This window comes from Sus scrofa, chromosome 6 (genome assembly GCF_054392235.1).
Source record: "Sus scrofa isolate SSC_HxYL_T2T_F1_AM1 chromosome 6, Sscrofa_HxYL_maternal_Yorkshire_Landrace_v2.0, whole genome shotgun sequence".
In the NCBI taxonomy this organism is placed as follows: Eukaryota; Metazoa; Chordata; class Mammalia; order Artiodactyla; family Suidae; genus Sus; species Sus scrofa.
Window position 1 is genome coordinate 2,484,993 of NC_139388.1, and position 26,984 is coordinate 2,511,976.

Genomic DNA, 26,984 nt, shown 5'->3' on the forward strand with positions numbered 1-26,984 from the left:
CCGCAGCCCGCTGATAATGCCAGCCTGAGAGACGCAGCACCATGGCTGCTGTCTTGGAACTGGGGTGCCTGGGGCTGCTGACCTAGAAGGGTTCAGCAGGTCGGAGGCCTCAGAGACAGGATCCACTTGGGCCCAGACCAGCTCTGGCTGAAGGGCCTTCGCCCCTGCCAGGGGAGCTGCCAGGCGGAGGGCTCGCTCTCGTCAGGTGGGGACCCAGCAGCAGGGGAGGGTGAGCGCAGGCAGGTGGATGGCGGGTGGGTGGCGCTGTGCTGCTGCTTCCTTCGCTCCCTCCCTCAGCCTTGGGGGACGGGCCAGGGCCGCCCCCGGCCTCTGCTCTGATGGCCTGCCTTGCTCTTTACCACCAGGGGCCCAAGGCGGAGAAGAGGAGGCGCAGGCGGGGCAAACGAGCGGAGCCTGGCACGGCCGACAAGCAGGAAGTGGAGGGGCCAGGCGCCCCGGAGCCCCTGGAGGTGGTCAGAGAGGTGGTCTCAGAGGCCGGCACTGTGGTCACCATTAAACAGGTGCTCGCTGCCCCCAGCTCCGCAGGACGGCCAGCGTCCGACGATGACGAGGACAGCCCCGACGAGGCAGGAGTCCCCACGGTGGAGCCCAGCCCCCGCTCCAACGCCATGCTGGCCGTGAAGCACGGGCGGCTCTACCTCTATGGTGGCATGTTTGAGGCCGGCGACCGCCAGGTCACCCTCAGCGACTTGTACTGCCTGGACCTCCACAAGATGGACGCGTGGACGGCCTTGGTGGAGGCGGATCCAGGTGAGGGGCGGACGCAAAGCCCTGACTGTGTGGTCGGGGCAGCATGTCCAGGGGCACGTCTGCGCGTGGCCGGGCTTGTCCTGCCACCGCTCTGAGCCTCGGACCCTCTCGGGCGCGGGGCTGTGGCGGGTCTGGTCCTGAACGTTGCCCCTGGGGGTGCCCTGTGCACCCGGAGCAGGCGGGGCGGGGCCCTCCCTCGTCCCAGGGCCCCGTCGCACCCTGGGCTGCGCTGGACTCGGCCACTGCTCAGTTCTTAGGTCTGAGCCGAAAATGACTTAAGCTCCACCGTTTCGGGAGAGGCTCTGAAGGGCTGTGCTCGACTGCCGTCTCGGGGTGCAGCTCCTCTGCCCGTCTCTGCCTCGACGTGCGCCTCGGGTTTGCCCTGAGCGCTGAGCCAGGCCCTCACGCCCTCACGCTGGCGCCCTGGGTTTAGGCGGAAGGGAGGACGACCCTCGGGGCTGGCCGAGGCCTGTCTGCTGTCCCCGGCGCCCCGGCTGCATTGACGCTCTGGTTTCCCCGTTGGCTTTAAAGAGAATCAGGAGTGGTTGGAGGAGACAGACTCGGAGGAGGACAGCGACGAGGTGGAGGGTGCCGAGGGCGGCGGGGAGGACGACGAGGACGACGAGGACGAGGAGGAGGAGGAGGACGACGATGGCGGGGGTGAGTGCTGTGTGCCCGGTGCGTGGTCCTCTTGGGGCTCCGGGCCCCGCCTTCCCCGAGCTCACAGCTTAGGTCTCTTCCCTGCCAGAGCCCCATTGCTGGTAACTAGAGGTTTTAAATTTCTACTGAATTTTAGTTAACACTTGACTGTTATAGACTACCCTGGAATCGCGCTTGTTGTCTAAGCAGGGTTGGGTGTTTTGTTTGTTTTTTCTTCTTTTCAGGACTGCGCTCAGGGCATATGGAAGTTACCGGGCTAGGGATTCAATCAGAGCTGTGGTTGCCAGCCTACGCCAGAGCCACAGCAATGCAGGATCCGAGCTGGCATCTGCAACCTACCCCACAGCTCACAGCACCACTGGATCCTTAACCCACTGAGCAAGGCCAGGGATTGAACCCGCATCCTCATGGGTACTAGTTGGGTTTGTTACTGCTGAGCCACAACGGCAACTCCTGTTCAGCTCTTGGGGGGCAGGGAGTGTTCTTTAGGCAGGTGGAGAAGGGCCTCCCCTTGATCCAGGAGAAGGGTGAATCCGGGCGCGCATGTGTTTGGCTCCCCAAGACCCAGGCTGCTTCCTCCACTGAGCGTGTGTCTTGCTTGTTTCCCCTCCTTCCCCCCCAAAAGAGCACCACCCCTCAGTGATGCCCGGCGAGCCGTTTGTAGACTACCTGCCCAGGACGGAGCAGTACTGGGTGAAGCTTGCCCGCGAGGCCGCTGCACCCGGCGCCCAGGAGAAGAGAGTGCTGAGGTCGGCCCAGGCCATGGCCAAGGCTTTCTTCGAGGCCTCGGCGTGAGCCCCACACGGCCCGAGGTTAGACTGTGGGAGCTGAGGTTCCCTGCCCTCAGCTTGCTGAGTGCGGCCTGAGCTGGACTTGGCACTTGCCGCTGGGAAGGTGGTCCTGCTGCTGCAGCCTCCGGGTTCTGGCGGGCGTCCGAGCTGAGGGCGAGCTGCCCGCACAGGAGGCGGCCCTGTGCCTGAGAAGTGGGACGTTGGGCTCTGGCGGGGGTTCTTGTGTGCAGAACTGGGAGACCAATGTTCTAGCTGACCTCACGTCAGCAACCCAGAGACCGTCTCTTTGATTTCTGAAAAACGTCCGTGGCCGCCCCGCGCCCGTGCCTCTCCCAGGCTCTCTGTAAAAGCAAGCCCGGCGCTCTGCCTGCGTCTCTCGGTCTTGCAGCCCAGCTCCTCCGGGCCTGCTTTTACCGTGCCTCTCCCAGGCTCTCTGTAAAAGCAAGTCCGGGCTCTGCCTGCGTCTCTCGGTCTTGCAGCCCAGCTCCTCCGGGCCTCTTCACCCGTGGGCAGGTGGTGGAGCCGTGGCAGGTCACACCCGTGAGACCTACAGACCCCGCCCCGCCATGTGCAGTGGGATGAGACTGACCGGATGGAGCCCCTCCAGGAGTGGGGCGGGGGGGGAACGTGGTCGGCTCTGGCAGGGCCAGCACACAGTCCCGTTGCCGCGTTCAGCGATCCTTGCAGGGACCCTGACGTCTCAGGTCAGAAAGCCCAGCTGCCTGGAGGCCACTGGCCTGAGCGCTCGCGAGCAGACCAGGGCACCTGCGTTTCTCTCTCAAGTCATCCAGGGCCAGGCCAGCCCTGGGCACCAGGGTTCTGACCAGAGTCCAGCGAGAACGGCGGCACCAGCCCCTGCAGCCCAAGGGTGGGAGCAAGGCCACCGGGGCTCTCGCCTGCCTGGCCGCTTGCCTGCGAGCCATCAGGGGCCGAGGAGCTGCGTGGACGCTGCCAGCGCCAGCCCAGCCCCTGAAGCTGGAGAATTCCAAGCAGAGAGGGTAGCTGCCTCCTGAGCAACACAGACGCTGACGTGGAAGAAATGAAAATAGGCCTGGGAGACAGCCTGTGAGGTCACTCGGGCAGAGCCTGCCCTCGTGAGTCACCTCGGCGTCCTCTGTTCACACTGGGCCGGGCTCCCAGGTTCCGGTGAGGAGAGGGGTGGGGTGGGGGGACGTGCTGGGGTGGGCAGGGGGTGCATGTCCGACTCCAGGGTGCTCGTGGAGCTTTCCTGCTGCAGGGCCCGTGAGAGCCCCAGGTGTTTCAGAGGGACGCTGAGGGGAAGGCCGCGTGGCTCCGCGAGAAGGAACACGTCCGTGCCCATCTCAGGGTTTTGGCAGCAGAGGGAATTTGCAGGGGAAAGCACTGATTTATAATGAGCTGATGCGAGTCACCCAAGCTTCAAATGCTGTTTGATCCTAAGAGGAGCAACGTTTTTCTTTGGTCTTGGCAGTGTCTCTTGCTTTCAGATCGTAAAATATTTAGTAATGGTGAGATTTAAACAGTCAGGGTTGTTAAAACTATCTTTTATTTTCATTTTGTATGTAACCAAGGTATTTTTCCAGCTAAAAGAGAAGAAAAAAGGCTGAGGTCAGGTTTTAGTGGTTTTATCAGTACGAAAAATCAGATGTGGTTGTGTTCTCTTGTCATCAGTGCACGAGGCGTCTGTATCAGCAGCTCCCGCCCCAGGACAGGGAGGAGGCAGGGAAGGGCAGGCCGAGCCCCACACGCCTGTGAACCCCAGGGGATCGGTGTCAGAGCGGCCGGAGCGCAGGCTTCTGCTGGAGTGAGGGCTCACCCGGGCCATGGGAGCGTGGATCGTGCCCACAAGCAGGTCGCACTGGAGGGTCTGACGGGTTTCGCTCTGTCCAGGGGCTCCAGGTGAGGGTCACGCCTGAGCCACAGTTGTGGGTGTGCAGTGCAGGCCTGAGCACCACGCAGCAGGTCCGGCACTGAGCCAGCCACGCTGCTGCCAGGGGAGCAGGGCTCCCTCAGGCCCAGGGGGAAGAGCTGGGGGTCCCAGGGGTGCAGGAGCAGCGCCAGGGGGAGGGGAGGTGTGCTGGCCACAGAGCTGCCCTCACCTGTGTTCTCCGTCCCTGGTCCCCAAGTATGGAAGCCCTGCTGGGTCCCTGGAGAACGGCCTTGCACACTGGTCTCTGCCTTTGGTGGGCCTGGCGAGGGGTGGGCCTCGGTCAGTGGACACCGCTCAGCTGTGTGACGTACCTGCTCCTTTGGGAGTGGGTCACGTCTAGGGAGGGGAGCGACCCTCAAGCTGGGCACACATGGTGGATACCACTGGACACAGTACCTGATGGGCAACTGCCTGGCCTGCTCCACGGCTCACGTGGGTTGTGCTAGGACCTGAGTGCTCTGGTTCTGAGGGTGTGGAGTGCTGGCCTTGCGGGAGGAGCCTCGTTCCTCTCTGACTCTACTGGCAGGTGTGGCACGAGTGACTGAGATGGGCTGAAGAAGTGACCCCAAAGAGGCACCGCCAGGGGTGCGCGGGAAGCAGCAGTCACTCCCTGGGGGGCTCCTGCCCCTTGTGGGTTTGCGGTGCTGTCAGCATGTGACCAAGCAGCAGCAGCGCAGCTGGAGACCCGCGCCCATGGCAGGAGGGTGTGGGTCCTGGTGCACGGCGAGGGGTCTGGCGTGCATGGTACACGGCGCCAGGGTGGGCGGGGCAGGAGGTGAGTGGGCCCCAGGGCCATGCCCGACTCCCTTGGGGCAGGCTCTTGGCCACACTTTGACCCGCCCCGGGGCTGCCCCCTTTTCTGAGGTTTGGGAACAACCTGGAGAAACCGTGTGGCCCATTTTTCCCCCGGGCGCTTCCACACTGGGGCTTCAGACCTAAGCCGACTCATCCGTCCCGGGAACGTTTAGCCGCCTTCACGGCGCTGTCCTTGTCGGCCTCAATGAGAACGGCGCGACCATCTGTCCGGGCTCCGTCCTGCGTGGCTGTCTCCCTCCGGCAGCGCCCATGGCGCCAGGCACCCCGCTTCCCTGGGAGCACTGACCCCGACATCTCAGCACCCCCATCGCTGCCACAGTCCGTGTCCCCGAGGTCGCACTGTCCAAGTGTTTTGACGCAGAGGCAGCTGTGCCTCCCTTAAGGCTGAGATGGTGACGCTTCTCGGCATCTGGGGCAGATGGGCTCAGTCTGGGCCTCCCACTGGTCTCACGACACGGGGACGGCAGGAGAACTGCTGACCCGCTCCTGGAGCTGGCCCAGACCCAGGCCTCATCGGGACTCTGGCTCCTCGCTGAACCGACCGGCAGCAGACCCTGTCTCCAGCACGATTAAGGATGACCCTGCCGCGAGTCCTCGATGCCACGACAGTGGGGGCGTCCGCCAGCTGGATGCTGTTGGTTGACTGTGGGCCGGGCGGCCCATGCGGCTTTGGGAAGAGGCGGTGGCATCTGCGAGGCACCTTGCCGGGGAGCCCGGAGATGGAAGCAGGAAGCTGGGGAGCCCCGCCCCGCCAGGGGGAGCTGTGTCCAGCAGAGCCAGCTCTCGGCTTCTGTCCTCGAGCGTCTGACCGCACGTGGGCGCATGCCCCAAAAGGACGGATCCTCGCGGGTCTTGGAAGGATAATCAAAACTCAGAACCCCTTTCTCTCCCCGAGCGTTTGCCTGCTTCACCAGATCAGAGCACCTCGGCTTGGTGCCCACCGTCTCGACTGGGCTTGGCGTCCACCTTCAGCTTCTGAGTCGGGCCGCGCCAGGATCTCTGTCCAAGCCGGGACTCCTAGACGGGAGCACGTCTCCGGCCAGGCTGGGACCTCAGACGTGTACCTGTGCCACGCTCGGGCCTGGGGTCTGTGGGGCCCGACCCGCCTTCTCCAGGCTGCACGGGGTCTTGGAACGTGGCGCACGTCATGCTCACGCCCCCACGGAGGACTTGGGGCCGGGAATGAGCTGTTAGACGTGGTCACGGCACGTGTGCCGCTCGAGTGGTATCAGCCAGCGGCATCATTTGTGGCTCCAGTGAGCTTTTCCACACGGACACCATCTTTCGTGTCAGCAGCCCTGGCGCAGCGTCCTCTCCAGCTCCCCCAGGTGAGGTGCCCCGTGCGGCGGGAGCGGCCTGCCCACCTCCCGCGGCTGGGCCCAGCGGCCGAGGGAACCGTTTCTCTTCTCTGCCGCCGCGTTTCTCAGCTCGACCTCGGAAGCCGCTGTCAGGGGAGAAGATGACTCTCCCGAGGTTGCTCTGGGATTAATTAAAACTTGCCGGCGCCACGCACCCCTGGGGCATGGTGACAGCATCTCACCCCTCCCCTGCAGCTCAGCCGACCCAGCCCCAGAGGGAGCGCGCGGGCACACCTGTCAGTGAAACCTGCGGCCCTGGTAGGTAGGAAAGGCTGGCCCGGCTGAGCGAAGGCCTTCAGCTGGCCTGCAGGGCGACCCGGTCTTCAATCGTCTGGAAACCAATGAAAAAAATGGGCTTCCAGGGCCCTCAGACGCCGTACATTGAGGAGTGCACCCAGACTTCTCCGGGCGCAGGGAAGTGGCACAGGGCGGGTGTGAGTCTGGTTTTCACAGTTGTCACTGGCAGCTGGACGGAAGAGGGGCCGTTGGCAGCCCCCTGTGAGCCGCCTGCCACGAAAGCAGTCCCGCCTCCAGCGACACCCTGCTCTGGGTGCTGGCTTCGCCGCAGAGCTGCGTGCCTCGTGGGCTTTGCACGTAAATACGTAGCTGCGTTGGCAGGTCCCACGTTTGGTCAGGCGGCTACGGGGTGCACAGAGGTCGCGCCGATCTTGCCGAGGAGCTGGATGTAGAATCGTGCGTCCTAGCCGGGTGCAGACGCCACGTCCCGCTGGGCGCAACTGGTTCCCTCTGGGCTCCAGTGACGAGGCGTTGGAAAAGGGGAACAGAACGGAAGTTCCGCCGTCTGGAAAGAGGCGGCGTCCTCCCGGGAGTGACATCAGACGGGGACCTCCCCGCAGACCCGCCTCCCGCGCCCGGGTCCCCGCGCCCCCCAAGAACCCCCGACGAAACCACACTGGATGGATGATGGAAACAATAAAACGGAGTTTAACTGGAACATGCTCTAATCTTTCGTTTATTTCTGGTTAAAAATATAGCAATCCAGTGCAGTGTAGTAAAGAAGGCTGCTTGAAAGGCAGCAGAGAGACAGCTGAACGGAAGCAAAGCAAGGCAGAGTCCGCGGTGGCGGCCAGGACCGTCCCAGGCCTGCGTGCGGCCCGTGCGCTGCCGCCCAGCCACGCGCCGGGACCCCGGCCACCCCACCGTCGAGGACCTCGTCTTTCGTTTGGTGGGCGGAACCGCGCCAGCAGAGCCCAGACCCCGGGAGCCTGGTTCTGCCGACTGAACCTAGGTACGTTGCATATCTGGGGGGAGAGGGGCGTGTCGTGACGGGAGTTTTCAAGCCACTGGGTCTCCACCGCATGCCTGTCCTGGGACCAGGCCAGCTCCGGAGTCTGAATGGATGAGGCCTCTGGAAGGAGTTGGAGGTCGAGGCAGGCACAGGACGAAAGAGTGCAAACCCATGGCTCAGTGACAGAAGGGGACGTCACAGGGGCCACTGCTGCCTCGGGCGTCCGACAGGGTCACGGGAGCCTGGGCGCCGCCTGCATCCTACGTGCGGGAGGCCACGTGCTGGGGCCCAGGCCCTCATCAGCCTGTGCAGGTGAGGGCGCTCCCGGGGCCCCCGGGGGTCTGAGGGGAGGGGGAGACAGTGGGGACAGTGAGGACCTGACTTTAGGACCCCGTGAGGAAAGCTGTGGGGCAGTGAGAGGGCAGGGCTGTGCCCCCGTCCCGGGAGGAGAGACAGCAGGGCTCTGCTCTCCGAGGAACACAGCACAGACAGGGACAGAAGAGGGCCCAGGCCGCGGCCAGCTGGGGAGGGGCGCTCCCGCCTCACCCGGGCCTGGCACCGCGCCTCCGGCGCCGAGGAAAGGCCGCGCCCGCGCCCGGCACAGCGGGACCCCCAGGGCTCTGCCCCGGCTCCGCCTCATCCACGTCCCGGGGGGGACGCTGACCACCGTGAGGACGTGTTGCCGGTAGTTTGCTGGGATCCTTTTCTCCGCGGCAAGCCGGGGGGTCGGCGTGCGGGCCTCCTTCTGCCATGCCACACAGCATAGTGTTACCCAAGCAGAGAGTTCTGGCTAAAATCCGAAAACATTACCCAGAAAAAAAGGCAAACTGTGAGTAATACCCCTTCGTGTGGTTCTGTGGAAAGACTCGGAGTCGTGGTCGGGCCGTCCGGGCCTCGGGCTTCGCTCCGTCATCCTGCTGCGAACGTCCCTCTGTACACCGGCGTGCTGCTCACGCGGCAGTCCCGTCAGATGAAGAAGTTAATGAACAGGATGGCGACGCCGATGTTGAGCAGGATCACCATGGCGACCAGGATAGGCGCTGAGCCCTGCAGCAGAGGCACAGAGCGCGGCTGAGCCGGCGGCCGCGGCGGGGCTGCTCTGCGCCACCCGCTCCTCCTGAGCCCACCGCGGGGCTCCCGGGGGGGCGGGGCTCGGGACATGGCCTGAACCCAAAGTCCAACTCTGGCAAGCTGAAGAAGAGGCCCCAGAGCCTCGCCTGGACGCCAGGGGCGCTGAAAACCTCAGTGCCGGCCCCCCACCCGCATTTCTGGCTCAGCCCTGCACAACGGGGCTGAAAGAGGTGGGCCAGCCAGCATGGCCCCCAGTCCTGCCTGAGGCCCCAGACCTGGTGTCGGGAGTGCCTGCCCACCCTCTGGGGCCACGAAGCCCACCCTCCACCGGCTGCCCCTGAACCCTCTGCGGTGCTGGGGCCAGGCCCCCGTGCTGGACAAAGATGAGGGGTGGCTGCTGCAGGAGCTCGAGCCGGCCGCACACGCGCGCCGCTGCCTGCAGCAGCTTTGTTTCAGAGCAAGCGCCACCCTGGCTCAGTGGGCTAAATATAGAACCCTTCCTGTGTCTCCCGCCCTGCCCACCACTCAGCCTCCTGAAATAAGCACATGCACACACAGGCATGCACGCAGGCTTCTGGGATGGAGCTGGTACCCAGGTCCCAGCAGGTGCAGGCAGGGCTGCTCCCTGGGCCCCTGGGTTCAGAAAGCGCAGCTGCACAGCAGGAGCCAGCCCACAGCAAGGGAGACCCAGCAAGAAGCCTCTCCCCTAGCAAGTGCTAGGCCCCCGGAGGGCCCGAGGGGGACACCTGCAGGGCAGGGTGGAAGGCATGGGCCTCACCCAGGGGCTATGCATCTGAGAAGGTGTTTTCTGGGCCCTTCCTGCTGCCACTGGGTGGAGGGAGCTGCTGGGCAAGGGTCCCGGGAGGCCCCTCCAGGGTGCAAGAGCCCCTCATTCTTCCCCCAGGAGCACCTGCCCTCCGAGGGGGAGCACAGGCGAGTCTCCCTGGAGACGAGGCCTGCCCACCTGAGCACTAGCCACTGTCCCCATGGGGTCTGGTGAGCACGAGTCAGGCCCACCCCCAGCGCTGACCTGGGGGGTCTGGTGCCCAGAAGCTGCACTGCAGTGTGTCCCCAGACAGAGTGAGGCCCTGGGGTGGAACTCTGGAACTCTGCCCATGTCGCCTTGAAGGGAGCAGGACCCCAGGAGAGGCAGGCAGGGGAGAGTCCTCCTGGGAGGTCTGACCAGGGTTGGGGTCATGCTGCCGGGTGCTTTGGGGAGCTTCCCAACTCGCCCCCTGGGCTTGGGCTGGAAGGACGGCCCCTGGTGTAGCCTGCGCGTGGACCCGTCAGAGCCCTGTCGGCACTGCTTCCTACTGCGGAGGCGCCAGGGCTGGCGGGGGGACGCTCCCGGGACCCCGGCGCCCACTCACCGTGCTGGCCTTGAGCTCGTCCCCGTTCTCCTCGTCGGACTCCAGCGCCGCGGGTGAGGACCTCTGGGGCGGCGAGAAGGTCAAGTCCCAGCGCAGCAGCCGGGGCTCGGCCCCGTCCCCCCGCCGCAGGCTGCCCAGCCGCTGCACCGCGGGCTCCCCGCACAAGGCCGGCCTGGCGTGCTCCTTGTTCTGGAGCTTGGACCGCAGTCTCTGGGCCCCGAAGCCCCGGTCCTCGGCACGGTGGTCCTCCCCCGGGCCCCGGCCGGCGCCCCCCTTGCTGTAGCGTCGCTTCGGGGGGTGCGCCTCCTGCGCGTATGAGTCCATCCTCAGCAGCGGCTTCATCTCCATCTCATAGTTGCTCAGCTTCTCCTCGTCCAGCTCCAGCAGCTTGGTGCCCCCGGGGCCCGGGTTGCCCACCCTGTGGTGGGAAGTCCAGGAGAACGAGGGGGGGGACTCCGTCCGCCGCTCCCGGGGCTTGGGGTTGCCGGGCTGCTTGGGGCCCGAGCCCCGGGTGCGGAAGTCATCGCCGGGCGGACCGCTGCGGAGGGCGCTGCTGCGGACGCCCCTGGAGCTCCCGGCCTTCTCCTCGCCCCAGCTGTTGCGGGCGCAGTCCCCGCCCCGGCCCTCCAGCAGCATCTGGATGTCCCCGCCTCGCTCCTCGTCCACCGAGACCTGCCGGGAGAAGTGGGCCACCTTGTTCCGCACGGCGGGGGCCGGGGGCGGGGTGGCCGTGGGGCTGGCGGGGAAGCTCTGCAGGGGGCTGTCGTCGGGGGTCAGGTCCGAGGGGGTGGTGCCCTTGCGGTACAGCTCGGGGCTCTCCTGCTGCAGGGGTGTCCCGGTGGAGGTCACCTCCATGTCGTCACTGGAGAGCTGATGCTTCGGCCGCTGGTACTCGAGCCCTTCGCGGGGGAGGAGATGGGGGCACAGCGGCTGGTTACGCAGACGCTCGGCCAAGAGCAGCAGGGAACGGGGGCCCTTGCTACCCTTGGCCGGGGAAGTGGGAGGGCACTGTCCCCTAACGCCCCTCCCTAGACCCCCGACCCCCCCCCCCCCCGGCACGTGGAGGATGACCAGATTACGATGCAGGGGGTGGACGGCGGCCCCGGTGCAGGCCCCGCTGCAGGACAGACCCCAGGCCCGAGTGTGCCGGCCAGCCTGCACTGGGGTCTCCAGTCCACCCCCCACAGGCCCCTCCTAACGACAAAGGCAGCGCAGGCGGCCAGGTCCCCTGCCCTGGGGGTCTCATGCCCTTGAGGGGGGCTCCCCTCCCCACTCTAGTCTCTAGTCTCTGGCCGGGGGGGGACCATGTCATCCGTGGTACGGGGCCAGCCCTTCCCTTTAGGAGGAGACAGCTACCGTGCTGTTGGCAGCACCCACAGGGGACCCAAGGCCCCCGGCTGGGCAGAGCTGGACAAAGGGATGAGGCAGCCCCCTCTGGACAGTCACCACAGCTGTTCCATAGGACAGGCAGGACCCAGGGTGAGCCCCACGGGGTCCCCAGCGGCAATGAGAGACCCCGAGTGCTGGGCAGAGGGACCAGCCCCTTGGAGGTCCTTGGAGGGTGTGGCTGGGTGAGTCCAGCGCTCGCTCAGCAGCTGGGACCGGGGGCAGGGCTGTTGGCCTCCCTGGCGGGGAGTCTGGCCTCATCCCAGGCCCCCACCTCCATTCCCCTTTGCTGGCTGAGAGTGGGGCGTCCTCGGGGCCCGACTCCTGTGCCCTAGGGACGCTGAGGCTTGCTGGGGGGCGGGGGGCCCAGGCCTTCCCAGGAGGCCATCTGTCCCCTGCCAGCCCAGAGGTCAGCCCCAAGTGGCCCTTGGATGCCACACCCCAGAAGGGGACAGGTGCGCTTCGGCTCAGCTCTGGCCCCCTGACTGCCAGCACTCCCCACAGGAGCGGTTTATCAGCTAAAATTAGACCCTGAGCACGTGAGGCTCCCGGAAGCAGGGGCTGAAAATGCAGGGCAGGGAGCATTGGCAGCTGAATCCGTGTGCCTCTGTCCCTTGTCTTGGGTCCTGGGGTACTCAAGGCTGGCCCAAAGGCCAGGACCCCTGCCAGCAAGGCCGAGAGCCATGGCTCCAGCACCTGGAGAGGCTTCCACTCGCTCTGTGGAGTCTGGGTCTGGGGGGGTGGGCCAGACGCGAGGAGGGCTCAGTAGCCCTTGCTGCAGCCCACCGCCGCCCTCAGGCCTGCCCCTCAAGGAGGGACGGGGTCTTGAATCTGGGCAGCATTCCTGAGCTGCTAGCTCACTCCTGTCCCCCGCCTGCCTCCCTCCGGGTACCAGACCTGCGTGTGCTAACGGCAAATCCAGATTTGGTGGGACCCTAACTCAGCACCTGGGCGCTCCAGCCCCACGGGCCATGGTTCCTGGGTGGTAGGCAGCCCCCTCATTGGACAAAAGCAGTTACAGAAAGTTCCAGCATAACCCTGGGCCAAGAAGTACACACGGACTCCTGGACATTCACCAGGGAGCAGGAGGGTGACACACAGACTCGGGCGGGGGGCACGCGGGCGGGCACCGTGGGAGGTGCCCTGCCGTGTGGACTCACCGTTTTCCCGGTGCTGGAAGGAAGGGGAGAACTCTCTGGCAGTGATCCTGGCGATGCGTGCTTCCTCCTGGGCCTTCTGAGCCGCCGTGAGGGCTGCCTCAGCCTTGGCCCGGGAATGGGAGGTCCTGGGAGGGAGAGACAGGGAGGGAGGCTGAAGACGGGGGCCGGGGCGGGTGCTGGAGCCCTGGGACCCCCAGGCCTGGGGACCTGGCAGCTGCTCTGGCCACAGGTCCTGGCGCAGCGGGTCCTGCCGTGAGGAGGGTCCCGTCCAAGACCCGCCGCTGCCTGGCCGCTGAGCCTCCAGGATGGGCAGAGGTGGGCAGTCCACGTGGACCTGACTGGAGATGACAGTCGTGGGGGCAGCAGGCCACCCCCCAAGCAGCAGGGCGAGCAGTGGCTCCCGAGCAGGAAGGGGGGCTTGGCGGCGGCGGAGCCGGCCCTCGGGAGCAGCTGCGAGGCGAAGCCACCTTCCCAGCACCGGGGAGCCCTGGGGACTTAGGTTCTGCCCCAGCCTAGCCGCCCCACCAGGCCACTCCTCCCCAGGCCCTGTCCCACTGCCCAGCACGGTCCTAGCCGCAGGGCGTGGAGGAGGCAGGCGCCAGAGACGGCCCGCCGGCTTCCTGAGCACCTACGGGGGCGAGGGGCCCCCAAATCCGAACCCACGTTGCCACCTTCCCGCCCATGTCCAGCAACTCCCATCCCCGCCCGAGGCCCCCTCCCCCAGCTGCGTCGGGCACCTGAAGCGAGACAGCGCGGGTTCTGGGTCCTCTGCCATCCTCCCTCCTGGAGCCCTCCCTCCAGGAAAGCCAGGCACAACCACCACCCTCCGGAGAGGAGGGCATCCTGCCCCATGCCCGTGCCCCTCCCACGCCACGGCTCCACTGGAGACCCTCTCGCCCCATGGGTGACCGGGCGCCCCCCCCTTTAACCTCCCTGGAACGTGTGTGTTCTCAGTCTGAAGAGCGTCTCCCAGGATCTGGTTCTTGCTACGACCAGGACCTGTGCTGATCCGGGAGTGTTTACAAGGAGACGCACCGGTAACGCACACACCATACGGACGTCCCCCCGTGAACGCGGGGCCAGGAAGGGGAGCCGCTCGTGGCCTCCAGGCCTCCTCTACCCGCAGCAGCGCCTGCGAGCAGGCCCCGGTGGCAGGAGAAACCTGTGTTCAGGGCATTGCTGCCAGAGCTGCGTCCCTCACGGGAACCCCTGGCGTTCCCGCGGTGGCGCGGGGCTCATGGACCTGACTAGCATCCACGAGCTGCGGGTTCGGCCCCTGGCCTTGCTCAGTGGGGTAAGGACCAGCGTTGCCCTGAGCCGTGCTGCAGGCCACAGACACAGCGGGGATCCTGCGTGGCTGCGGCTGTGGCGCAGGCTGGCAGCTGCAGCTCCAGTTGGACCCCTGGCCTGGGAACTGCCAGATGCTGCAGGTGCAGCCCTAAAACTACAACACCAGCAAAAAAATAGTACTAACCCTATGATCCAGCAAACCCACTCCTGCGTATATATCCAGACAAAACTACAACTCACAAAGATACATGCGCCTGTGTTCCCTGCAGCACGCTTCACAGTAACCATGGAAACAGTGTACACGTCCACCAACAGGAACAGATTCGGAAGACGGGTACACACGCGCCATGGAACACATGCGATTTCTTTCTCATGAAAGAGAATGAAAAGATGCCGCTGCAGCACCCTGGACGGGCCCAGAGGTCCCTGTACTGAGCGAAGTCAGTCCGAAAGAGACAGGTACCACATGCTGTGACCTCCAGGTGGAATCTAACATTCGGCACAAATGAACCTGCTCGCAAGACACAAACAGATGCCAGACGTGGTTGCCGAGGGGAGGGAGTGGGTGGACGGGGGTTGGGGTAGGAGATGGAGCTGACGTCCAGGATGACAAGCGATGAGGTCCTGCCGTACAGCACAGGGAACCCTATCCAGTCTCTTGTGACAGAACATGACGGAAAATAACACGGAAAGGGAACGTGTGTGTGTGTGTAACGCACATTCACGACTAGTCACCATGCTGCACGGCAGAAACTGACACAACGTTGTAAATCAACTATAATAAAAAATGTTTTTATTTTGCATCTTATTTGTTTTTGTCTTCTGAGGGCTGCATCTGCAGCATATGGAGGGTGCCCGGCCAGGGGTCGAATCGGAGCCGTGGCCGCCGCCCGACGCCACAGCCACAGCAACGCTGGATCCTTAGCCCACCAAGCGAGGCCAGGGATCGAACCTGGAACCTCATGGTTCCTCGTCGGATTCGTTAACCACTGAGCCACGACGGGAACTTCTAGAAAATGTCTTTAAAAGAAGGAAATGGGGAAGGACTCAGTGTGGCTGCAGCCACGTCCCTCAGCGTGAGCGGAGAAGCGCCCCTTCTAGGAGACTCCCTGGGAGCCGCGGCTGTAATCACGGCAGAGGAGAGGCAGGGACCCCGTGGGCCAAGCCAGTCACACAGCGCGGCTCCTGCCTGCCTTCCAGCAGCTGCCGTCAGGGCTGCAGTCCCCGGGCTCCCCAGGGGCTTCCCCCACCTGAGGGCACAGCCGGGAGCCTGCGGGAGATGGGCTTCCCTGTCCAGGCCCCGGTGGGAGGCCAGCCGCGTCCTGTCAGACACGAGGGAGCGAGTCAGACCCGGGCCGGCCAGTGGGAGGCCATCGCTGGCGACGGGGAGGACGGAGGGTGGGTCATCCGGCTGCGTGGGGTCCGGTGGGTAAGTCCGCCCCGCACCTCTCCCCACCCCGTGCCCGTTCGGCAGGGCTGGGAGGGACCCTGGCGAGCAACCCCAGCAGGGCGTGCTCGGCACAGACAGCCGGCACGGGGACGCAGGGCAACCCTGAGGCGCGTCCCTGGTGCTCTGCACGCTTCTCCCCCGGCCAGGTCCGCCGCTGTCGTCGGACACGCGGGCCGGCCACAGCCAGCAGCCCAGAGGCGCTCTGCCGACGGCACGGGCCCAGCTCCCCAGCGCCAGCTCGTGGGCCTGAGCTGCGTGGCGAGGCTGCCCCCGCAGCCCGTGGGCTGGTTCTGGTGCTGACAGTTTACTGAACTCGAGCTCGGAGCGGCCGCCCCGCCCCTCCAAAGCCTGCAATTCAGTGGTTTTAGTCGCTGCACGGAGCTGTACGGCCGTCACCGCAATCGGTTTCAGGGCTTCCTGTGACCCCAAAAGACCCCTTTCCCTGTATGAGCCCCCCCTTTCCCACAACAAAGCCCCCTGCCCGAGCCCCGGACAATCAACAGAGTTGCCTCTTGTGGACGTTTTGTGCACAACCGAGTTGGCTGCGGGGAGAAGCACATCCCTGGGCCACCACTCGGAAGGTCCTGGCTCTGCGGTGTCCAGCACGTCACGGGCTGTGCGCTCACCACATCCGTCCAGTTCCGGGGCCTTTCCACCCTCCCCACCAGAGCCCCGTCCCCAGGACAGTCACTCCCACTGCGCGCCCAGCCCCGGGGGTCTGACTCACACCTCAGCACCAACGAGGCCCTCCCAGCGCCGCGGCCTGTCCGGCGCTTGTCCCCCGCGTGACAACCGAGGCCCTTCCCCAAGCCGAGCGGCAGGGCCGGTCCCGGGCTGCCCCTGGGTTCCGAGCCGAGTGCCCCACACACCCGGCCCCACCTACTGTGCTGCCCCTGTTCCTGGGGACCCGGAGTTGTCAGCGGGCAAATGAGCACCATGGGTCACCAGAAGGAGTGTCCCCAAAGCGGGTGACGTCCACGCTGAGGCCCTTCCAGGCCCTTGGATGCCCGGCCCAGGCCTCGGGCTCCAGTGTGCCCGTCACTGACAACGAAACCCCGAGAAGTCAACGCGGGTCAGGGCTCTGTGCCAAGTGGTGGACGCAGGAGCCTGTGCGAACGGAAGGTCTGGGGAGGCCGAGCCTGAGGACACGGCTCCCAGTCCCCACGGGCACCTGTCTTCGCAGTGGCTGTGTCTCTAAGGGGCCGCATGTCAATTCAGCTCACGAGGGATGGGGCGGGGGAGCGGGCGCCAGGATGGGGGCTCCCCCGGGCCACGGCCAGCAGGGGACAGCTAGTGCCGGTCAGGGGCAAACCCTTGGCTCAGGAGGGATGGCCTGGCCAGGTTCTGGGCCTGGAGCAAGTGTCCCGGCTTCCAGGTTTCCTGGGGGGCTTCCCATAAAGACCCTCAAGGCAGGACGTGGGGCCACAGCGAGTTCAGGGCCGAACGGCAGAGGCTGGAATGACCCAGAGACCAGCACTTCAGTCTGGGGGCGCCCAGGGCGGGTCCGGGGATATGGGTGGCTCAGGCTGACACCCCTGCCGCCCCCCGGGGGAGCGTGACACCCTGACGTCTGCAGTGCAGGTCCCCCTCACTCCTGACGCTTACTGTTCTGAGCTCAGCAGTCACGGAGCCCAGACGGGGCTCTGGGCAAAGAGGTGGGACCGGTCCCCATGGGGATGCGGCGGCAGGAACCCAGGGGCAGAGGGGCCGGGCAGCAGGGCGACGGGACAGGCTGGCGGGACCGTCAGGGGTGCTGCAGCAACCGAGGCTCAGATGGCCTCTCGTCTAGAGCAGTGATCTAACCACTTACCGCGGAAGCACCCCCTAGAACTCCGCTTAAATCCCCCAGGGGGCAGGCTAACCAGCGTCATTTCAACACACTTGTGCAGACACATCCCAATGGCACGCGTGTAACACGATGGACAGGCGGCTTAGGCCCCAGCGCCTCCCTGCCCCCGCCCCCCGAGGGACTTGTCCACAGGCTGATGGAGGCCCAGCTTTCTCAGCACACACCTCCCCCTTTGTCCTGAACCCACAGAAATAAAACCAAAAGCACCCCCGCCCATCCTGCCGACCTCTCCAGGGGAGGTCGAGCTGCTCCCAGGGGCCTGCTGGATGCAGTGTCTTCAGGGCAGCGCCTGAGCCCTGGGGATGCTGAGAGTTGGGTCCCCACCCTCCGTTGGTGGTGTGGACACCTGACCTTGACTTGAGCTCAAAGCCAACAAGTGCGGCCAAGCCTCCGCCCCCAGATCCAGCAACTTCTGCGACCACCCCTAGACGGCAGGTTCCCCGAGAGGAGGGGCTGCTGTTCCTGCTCGGACCCTTGCCCCCCAACATCCACACGGCAGAGGGATCCAGCGGAGACACCCCTGGAGGGGCCATGATCTAGTTCCCCAGCTTCGCTTAGTCAAAACACACGGACGTTAATTCACCAACATCATACGTATATTTACACATATACATTCACACGTATATAAAAAGAACACACTGCAGCTACCCTAAGATAAAATTAGATCAAGGCGACTGCATTTAATAGACACGAAACCTCCCAAGGCATCGTGACGTTCCGCCAAGGGAGGCTCGGCTCGCAGGGCTCGGCCGGCAGCCAGGTAACGCGCCTGGGGGCCCCGCCCCTCTGGGGACACAAGGAGGGCGCCACTGGCAGGTGAGCTCTGGGCCCCCAGGTCCTGGCAGCTCCGCCTGGGTGCCCGGCAGCATGTTCACCCCCACCTCACACAGCATGTCAGTCGGACGTGCACACCCAGCTCCCAGACCAGCTCAGCCACCCAGTGTTTCCCGCCGACTGGGGGACAAGGCGGGCAGGGCCTCCCCTGACCCAGGACGCCACCTCTCACATCGCAGGGCACAGCCACACGGCCACAGGGCTGCTGGAGACAGGGCCACAGACGCCTGAGACGGGTGGACAGATGGATGGATGGGCGGGGCAGATGCCAACCTGCCTGTGTTCCCCCAATTCCACTGAGTGTCCCCCCAACTCTGTCCCTCTGGGAACCTGGGAATGTGACTTTACTGGGAACAGGAGTGAGAAAACCCCGATGGCACGGCCCCTCCCAGTGTCTGACTCCGATCTGGGGCAGGGCCTGGGAACCTGTACTCCTAGCACCCCTGGGTGAAGCTGTGGGGTGTCTGGGGGCCCCACTCTGAGAAAGGGTGCAGGAAAGTGGGGGCCTCAGCCTGTCCCCTCGCTGCGGCTGCTGCTGCTGCTCTGAGCCAGCCATCACGCCCTCTGCACTTGGGGACAACACAGGGAGCCCAGCCCACTCGAGCATGCCTGCCCCAGGCGCCCCCCACTCTCCCTATCTGCCCAGAAGGTGGGCATGTGGCCCTGACTTGCAGCTGCCAGTCTCGCCCACGCTCCCCCATACAGCCCAGACCCTGTCCTCGCCCCTGGGCCCTGTTCCTTGTTTCTCCCCGACCGAGCCGACTCCTCCAGACAGATCTGTGCTGTCCCATCCTGGGTCCCCACGGGACGCAACCACTGGGCACCAGCTGTCACCAGTGCTGGTGCCCCAAGGGCTAAAACAAGCCTGGGTTCTCCAAGGAGGGGCCCACTCACTTGGCTCAATTCAGTACCTGCTGAGCACCCGGGATGCTCAGGGAAGAAGCCTGTGCCCCACCCATGCCCAGGGCTGTGACTTGGCTCCACATCCCCTCTTGTCCCCACAGCCCTGGACAAGCCCCTGCTCTCGAGCTTACACCGTCTTCCCAGCAGGTCACGCCGCAGATGGCATCTGGACCTCAAAAACAGGGAGGACGTCACGACGGCCTGAGATCTGTCCGCGTGGCTCTAGAACCTTGTCTTCACATGGCCACCTTTGCGGGACAGCAGCCCGTCCCCTGGCCTCTGCCTGGGACTCAGGCCACCACCATCCGGGCGGCTGCACCCCAGGCTCCTCACTCACCGCCATCCGCAAAGACCGTTTTCCCAAGTAGGGCTGCATTCAGTGTCCAGTTAGACGTGTGTCTTGGGGCCACTGTTCAGCCCACTTGGGGGAGGTGCCATGCTGTCCACGATGCAGGGGCAGCACCCCCCCACCCCCCAGCCCCTGGTGCAGCCCTGGCCCTGCGCCCCCCTGCCCTGGCTGCAGAATCCTTCCCTTCTGCTGTTGTTTGCGAGGCTACATCCTGCTCGCAGGAAGGCGCTGCCAGACCTGTTTCTGTCCCCGTCCCCCACGGGGCCTGGGAAGGACGGATGTTCTTCAGGGCGGAATCAAGAGCTGCGGTTCCCTGGAACAAAGGCTGATGGATCGGACCCTGACTTGCGGGTCAGGGGTTGCAAGGGGTGGGCATTGTACAGGGCTCCTCTCACGGCAGGGCTGGTGCATTAACCCTTGGCCTTCACGTCGCTAGATGCTCGCTAAGGGCTGTTTTCCAGCAGCGGATGGCACCTCCCAATAAACAGTCCATAAAGGGAAACTCGACCCCCGTCACGGTCACGGCGGCTCCCCCAGGATGGTGGGGCCACAGGCGAGCCGCTCAGCCCTGCCCGAGCCCCGCCCATAGGCCCTGCGTGCCTCGGGGAAGCCCTGCCTCGCAGGCCAGACGAACGGGGCCTGAGGGGTGGAGCGACCTGCCAGGGGCCAGGGGGGCGGTGGCAGAGCCCAGGGTGTGCAGGGCAGGTCGGGGAGGCACAGGTTCCTGGCATCGTTGAACAGAGGCAGCACCAGGGCCTCAGTCACCCTGTCCGCCTGTGCTGCCGGTCCAGGACCTCACCCCCACCCCCGTGTCACCTCTCCTGTCCACACCTTCCAGCCACGGAGGAAAGCGGAGACGGGGCAGGAAACAGGCAGCTGTGCTATATCATCAGCAGGAGAGGCACCAACCAGAGCCATTGACCGCTGGGGACGCTGACCACGCAGGATGGAAGTGGAGCTGGGGCGCGCACCTGCAGGGGTCAAATCCCACACCGCCCGCTTCACAGAGCCAGCTCGCCCCCGTGTGCTCCGACCTGCCGCCCGGCCTCACACACCCACCGCCCGGGGCCTGATGGTCCCCTCTGGACTCGGGGTTCCCCAGCCCAGCAGCCAAAGGCTCCACCCACAGCAGGCATCAGTGCTGTCCCTGCTGGCAAATGGGGGCACAGCCCTTCTGCACAGCCCGGGGCTGCTGCATCTCGGGAATCTGACAGCAAGGACGAGAGGGACATTCAGGGGCCCCGGAGACTTCCGTCATCAACCCTCCCCGTCTTTCCAGGGCGTGGGCCACAGCCCGGGATGCCCTCTGCGTCTGGCCTCTGGGCCAGCCCATCAGCATCGGCTGACAAGCTGCGAGCTGGGTGCTTCCCGGGCAGGTTGCTGCTCACGCCTGAGGTCTGACGCTCATAAATAAGCTGGGGCTGGACCCATCCAGAGGGTCCACCCGGGCCTGACCCCGACACCAACCGGGGGTGGGGGGACGCACCTGCCGAGGAGGTCAAGGGCTCCCCTGGGCCACCCATAGAACGTCCCTGGACCTGCAGCCTCAGCACCCCATGGGGGGAGGTGGCATGGAGTCTCAGGCCCACCCTGGCCTGCTGAGTTGGGAGGGCAGAGTCTGCACCAGCCCTCTGGGGACCTAACGCACATGGACCTGTGTATGGTGGTGCTGCACCTCAGCCTGATGAGGCTACGGCCGGGGACACGGGAGGGGCCGGAGTGTGAGGAGGGAGGTCCAGCCTGGGGGGCGACTCCGGCACGCAGGGCTGGCACCTACAGCTGGGGGTCGGGGGGAGCCATCAGGTGAGTTCAATTCTGCGGCAGACTGAGTCCCGCTGGCTTAAAACGCAATCCTCCCCGGCAGCCCCTCCTTCCCCAGGAAGCGGCCATGGTGACCCAAGGCCAGAGCCTGTCCCAAGGGCCCACCCGGTCCCGGCGTTCCTCCCAGGGGCTCTGTCCAGCCGGGACTGCCAAACCCCTTAGCTGTCAGAATATTCCTGCGTGGCTCTGGGGCCCCAATGAGGGCTGGTGCCAGGCCCCGGGCTCTGCACCCACAGCCCAACTGTGTGAAGCGAGTCAAGCCGTTGCTGCAGGTATGTGACGGGGTTTCCAACCAGAGCCAGGGAATGGGGGTGTATGGAGGGCCTCAGTCACCCTGCAAAGGGTATTTCAACTGGTCGGACACAGTCTGAACTCAAAGACTGGAGCAGCCCAGGAGGCTGGAGAACATTCTGGAACAAACCACGACAGCTGGCCTCTGTGCCTATCACATCTTCCCCGCCTCCCATTTTCTCTCCCATTAAAAAAATCTTCAAAGAAAGAGAAGAAAAAGTCAAAGGAATGAAGGAAACGGCCCGGCCAAGGGGAGGCGAGGCTGACTCACAAAGCACAGAAACAGATGGCGGCCAGGACGCCGTCGCCAGGGGACATCCGGCCACCGAGGGACCTCTGGCCGCCAGTGCGCCACAGCCCAGCCGGGATGAGCAAGGGCCCTGGCTGCCTGGGGCCTGGGGGAGGGTCTCTCAGGAGGCGCCTCTGCCCAACACGGAGACCCTGCCCGGGCAGCCGTGCGGTCTGGGAGGGTCCCGGGGCTGCAGCAACAAATCACCCCAAACGGGGGGCTTAAAACAGAAAGCTACCCTCTTCCAGCTCTGGAGCCCCCACCCCGAGGGCCCTGGGAAGGTCCCATCCCAGCCTGTCGCCCCTTGGGGTGGCCGGCCGCGCTGCGTCCCCACGGGGGCGGCGTCGCTCTGATCTCTGCCTCAGTCTCCCGCGGCCTCTCCCTGTGTCTCGGTGTCTTTCTGTCTCTTGCAAGGACAGTCTCACTGGATTTAGGTTAGGGCAGCCTCATGTTGAGCTCCTACCTTAACTCCATCTGCCAAGAACCTTATTCCATGTAAGGGCACGGTTTGAAGTTCCGGCCGGACAGCTCTCTGGGGTCCAGCATTTAACCTCCTGCAGGTATTCACGCCTCATCTCTCTGGGATCTTCGATCCCAAGCCAGATGTCGCCCCAGGCAGCAGTCCTGCCCGCCCTGTCCCCCCCACTCTGACGAGCTTTCTGGGCTTCCTAGGCGGGACGGCATCACCCAGGAAGCAGAGACGGGACTGAGGGTTGGCACCCAGGCCCCGCCCGCCAGCCGCTCCAGCCAGGACAGGTTATGCCTCTCTGAGCCTTATTTTCCTCAATGCCAGAAGGTCGAGGAATACGGATCCCTGTAGGAACCCCGTGCGCATTGCTGAGATAGGGCTAGACAGGACCCAGCCCAGTTTTCCTTGGTCGTGGATATTGAATAGATGAGGTTCCTTAAAAAAGCGGCTTTACCAAGGTCTGATGGACACCCTACAACATTCTCCTACTTAAGGCTGCAATGCAATGGTTTCTAGTGCATTTAGACTCATGTAAACGTCACCACAACCTAATCTTGTAACATTTTCATCCCCCTTAGAAGAAACCTCGTACCCGTTAGCAGCCACTCCTCTCCCCTGCTCCGGGCGGTGGCCGGTCTGCTTTCAGTTTTTGCTGTTTTGTTGGAGTGTTTCTCTCGGGGAGGAATGCAGGGCGGCAGGGCAGAGGCCAGAGCAGCTGCGCTGGAAGGGGCAGCTGGCAGAGGACGGGCAGGGGGTGCGTGGAAAGGTGGGGCAGGTGACACGGTAGCAGGGCCACGCTGTAGCCTCCTCCCTGCTCTCCCACAGGGCCGGTGCCCGAGCCACCTCCAAAATCCCTTTGTTCTGCGGTTCCTTTCTGAGTTAAAAGAACCCCTTTGCTGTGAAGTGAAAATACACAACATTCTAGAAAACCTGCCTCCTGGAACACAACAGAGAACAACAGAGGGGCAGGTAGGAAACTCAACCTCGACACAGAAGCATCCTCCCAAGCAGAGCCACCTGCCACCTGCCGGGACAGCAGGTCTGCTGGGCTCACACCGCCACCCGCTCCGCGTGCACTGACCAGGTGCGACCGCCTGCCGGACAACGGCGGACCCCAGGGGCTCAAAGCACAGGGGCGGGTCCCGCCCTGATGGAACAGTCTGATGGGAAGGCTGGTCTGGACACGACCGGAGCACTGCCCACGCTCTGGGGTGGACTCAGCTTCCTCGAGGCCTGAAAGGCGAGGAGCTGGCCAGGCGAAGCGTCCCAGGATGAAGAGGCAGCCAATGCAAAGGCCCAGGGGCAGGGGAGCGAGCAACCTGCTAGGGAACCTGGACGAGGCCCGGGGCACAGTGAGGCGGTGGAAATAATCCTGAGTATGTGGGTTCCAAACCCTCCACCTTCCTCTGTCTGCTAATGTGGCTGGATCTTTTCTGTTTAAAAAATATACAAAAGAGAAAATACTTACATACATAAGAAAAGTGGGTTCTTTTTAAAAAGTTTCAATCAGCTCGGGCAAGAATGAATGTAAACTCCCTCTTCCCAGCCTGGCCCGTCTCCTCCACGCCCCGCAATAACGCCTCCTAATTCTGGCTGCTGTCCTTCCAGCTCTTTCTACACTCATGGATTCCTCGATTTTCCAAAGTTCGCTTCATGCCACGTTGCTTTTACAGAAGACCCCCGTTCATCCTGTTTTCCGTAACGGAAAGAGGATTTTCATTTTTTGAGAAAAGGAGAAAATAAGCAGCATTCACTGTTTTTGCAGAGAGAGGGGCCCCGCCACGCTCCTTGCCAGGGAACCACATTCAGCCTCTCAGCATCGAGCCGCCAGAGCTTTGAACCGTGTCAGTATCTGGGCTTTATCTGGACTTTTTTTGTGCATCTGACAGCAAGATGTGTCCTCGGGTAATTGCTTCTTCACTTTCCACCCTTCTGGCTCAGGGAAGGCTTCATGAGACCGCTCTGCTTTCGGCGGAGCCAGGGAATCTGTACGTACGAGCGCGCTTGTCTTATTTTTGAGGCGCCAACGGGTCGTACCCAACATACGTTTTCCCATGATTTGTTTTTGCCTTTAACGCATCACCAACATCTCCGCTTAGGAGTTCTCGGCAGTGTTTCATACGGTCTGCCGTGCCTGCGGGACCCTGCACGGCGTGAGTGTCGCCAGCCGGCACACGCGCCCAGCCCTGGACACAGATGTCAGCTCGCCCCACGCGGTTCTGCCTCTTGCCTTTGCTGCTGTTGTTTTATCCTAATCCCGCATCTTAGAGATTGTTCCACACCAGCAAACACAGGGCTTGCTTGTTCTTTTTAATGGGTTTCGTGTCCAAATACCCTGCGGCTGCTTTGCCGATGAACATGCAGGCTCTTCTCCATTTTCTGCTTTTACAAATCACGGTCGGGTGACACCCTCGTGCCTTTGGTGTTTCACACACAAATCCGGCCTCCATGCATGTTTTCGGAAGCGCGGCTGTCTCTGTCCCCACATTTCCAATTCAGTGGCAATTCAAGTTTTTTCCTTCCAGGTGAAACAGTATTAGACCCTTGCAGTTTTAACTTGCCCTTGACTGTTAAGAGGTTGCGGGTTTTTTTCCTTGTTGATTTGCAGGAACGTTCACAAAGAAACTCTGAGGCTGCCCCCCGCCCCACTTCCCAGGTGAGAACATGGAGGCCTCTGCAGGTGGAGCCCTGCTGGGGGAGGAGCGGGCACGTTTTCCAGTTCCAGCCAGAAGCCCAGCCGCAGTCTGAGCCGGGCAAGCCCACAGACCAGGCCCTGTTAGGCTCTGGCCTTGTTCATGGGGATGGGGGCACATCCCAGTTGCTGTGGCAACCCGCAGGTGCCCGTCCATGAAACACCAGCCTCCTAACGGGTTGATTTCCCACCTTCATGTGTCCCTCGTTCTCGCACCCCCCACCCGCTGCAGGCTATGTTTAGACCAAGCGCCCCCTCTTCTCCTCCCTCACCCCACACCCGAGCCCCCGCACACCAGGAATAGCAGGCGAGCTGCCGCCCTGTGAGTAGCCTACCTACCCACTGAGCGAGTGGGAAGGCAGCGGTGCCGGCACTGTGTCTGCCTGGGGCTGTCTGTGCACCCAGACGCCGTGGGGGCCGGGCCGGGGGGCCGGGGGGGGGCTGTCTCTCTCCAGCATAAAAGGCCCCCACCGGTGGAATCTATGTTTACTTAGAAGCTTGTCCCTGTCCTCTTTCTTTTAGGGCTGGAGGTTTCTAGACTATCGGTCAAATCAGAGCTATAGCTGCCGGCCTACACCCCGGCCACAGCAATGCAGGATATGAGTCGCGTCTGTGACCTACCCCGCAGCTCACAGCAACGCCGGATGCTTAACCCACTGAGCGGGGCCAGGATCGAACCTGCGTCCTCGTGGATGCGAGTCAGATTCGTTAACCACTGAGCCATGATAGGACCTCCTCCCTGTCCTCTTTGGTTTGGCTACTTCATGCCCTGCCCGAGACCTGCACTTTGAAATAACTCAGCTGCATTCAGTTTACAAGGCAGCAGTCCGTCCAGGACCTCTGCACCGGGCCCAGGACGGCCAGCCTCCACGGCCGCCCGGAACATCGACGCGGCCTCCCCTGCGGCCACCACACTCCTGTGACCTGGCCACTCACGGCGGCCCCGTGCACCTGGCCCAACACTCCAGGGCCCAGGGGCAGGGGCAGGGGCGGGACGTGGGCTCCCTCGCCACCAAGACCGGACACGTGGCAGGACCGCGGAGGGAGGCGGGGCCAGGAGAGGGCAGGGGGGCAGCTGCGAACCTGCCCCTCGCGAGCCAAGGCCAAGACCCCGCTCCTCGTGCCACTGGGCCTCACTCACTCAGCACATCCGAAGGATCAGGAATCTCAAGGTGGTGACACAGGGCATTGTGGCCCTTTTGCGGCGAGGGCCCAGGTGACAACTCCACCTGCCCCAACCCCACTGCCCCTCTGGCGGTGGCGACGCTGCCCGACTCCGGGAGGTGCGGGACCCCACTGGCCCCTTCCTCTCAGACCAAGGTCACTGCACCTGGGACATCCTTCCTGCACCCTCCCCACACACACACACCCTGTCCCCTCAGCAGTGCTCAGGGTCCCAGATACTCCTCTAAGTCCATGTTCCTGCTGCCCCACAAAGGCTCGGTGAGCAAGAACTTAGTGTCAAACCCAAGACAGTGGCTGGAGCAGGACAACCCCCCCCAACAGGACACCGGTCCCCTCACCCCGTCCCCGCTCTCAGCCCCCGGAGAACAGGCTGTGACATCCTCTCCTCCTCTGGGGACAGAGGCTGCTCTCAGGACACACTGGTCTCAAGAGTGAGCAGGTGGCAAGGAGGGCGGAAGTGCATCAGCAAAGGCGCCGGAGGAGAGCAGGGAGGATCTGGCCGGGGGACAGACCCCGGAGCCCAGCACCCGGCCCAGTGCCGTTCACACGGCTGAATCAACAGGTGCTTGTTGACAGAACAGACAACAGGAGGCCGGACTGGGCCCTAGCAGACATGTGGGGCTTCCACTGCTGAGCCCGCGGGCGTGACCCCGAACAGTTACAGCATGGGTGCAGGCAAAGGCCATGCAGAGCCGGGTCTTTCAGGCAGACCCCGCAAGGCCAGCATCGGTATAGCTGCCCCCCCACCCGTGCCTGTTCAGACCTCCCCCCATGACCTCATCACCCCTTCTGTTCCTGCAGAGAGCGAACGAGCTCAGTCTGGGCCAAGGGCTTCCAGGAACCGGCCTCTGGGGACAGGAAGGGCAAGTGTCCCCCCCACCCCCGCCGCATCTCGCATCTCCATCTAGGAAGGGGCTGAGACGTGCTCAAGGCAGAGCTAAAGGGACAGGGACAGGTCCTACAGCCTCTGGACACGGCGCTGGGCCAGCGGACACGTGGCTGGCTTCCACATGCAGCTGGA

General features: G+C 64.1%; 2 protein-coding genes and 1 long non-coding RNA gene across 3 annotated transcripts in view; 1 reads left to right on the forward strand and 2 right to left on the reverse strand.

The window, feature by feature from the left end:
* KLHDC4 (kelch domain containing 4) overlaps positions 1–2,498 on the forward strand; it is a gene marked incomplete at its 5' end in the record, with an annotated part of 45,291 nt that extends 42,793 nt beyond the window's left edge. The window contains 3 exon segments of the mRNA NM_001243840.1: positions 366–771; positions 1,303–1,431; positions 2,057–2,498. Coding sequence (NP_001230769.1) covers positions 366–771; positions 1,303–1,431; positions 2,057–2,226 — 705 coding nt within the window. The 3' untranslated portion in view covers positions 2,227–2,498.
* Positions 1–26,984, reverse strand: part of LOC146402146 (uncharacterized) — a 345,416-nt gene that overhangs the window by 56,355 nt on the left and 262,077 nt on the right. The gene's annotated exons all lie outside the window — the stretch shown is intronic.
* The window catches only part of JPH3 (junctophilin 3), a 91,360-nt gene continuing 71,625 nt past the window's right edge, over positions 7,250–26,984 (reverse strand). The window contains exons 3-5 of the mRNA XM_013998131.3: positions 12,542–12,666; positions 9,996–10,894; positions 7,250–8,601 (exon numbers count right to left, since the gene is read on the reverse strand). Coding sequence (XP_013853585.3) covers positions 8,521–8,601; positions 9,996–10,894; positions 12,542–12,666 — 1,105 coding nt within the window. The 3' untranslated portion in view covers positions 7,250–8,520. The remainder of the gene's footprint in view (positions 8,602–9,995; positions 10,895–12,541; positions 12,667–26,984) is intronic.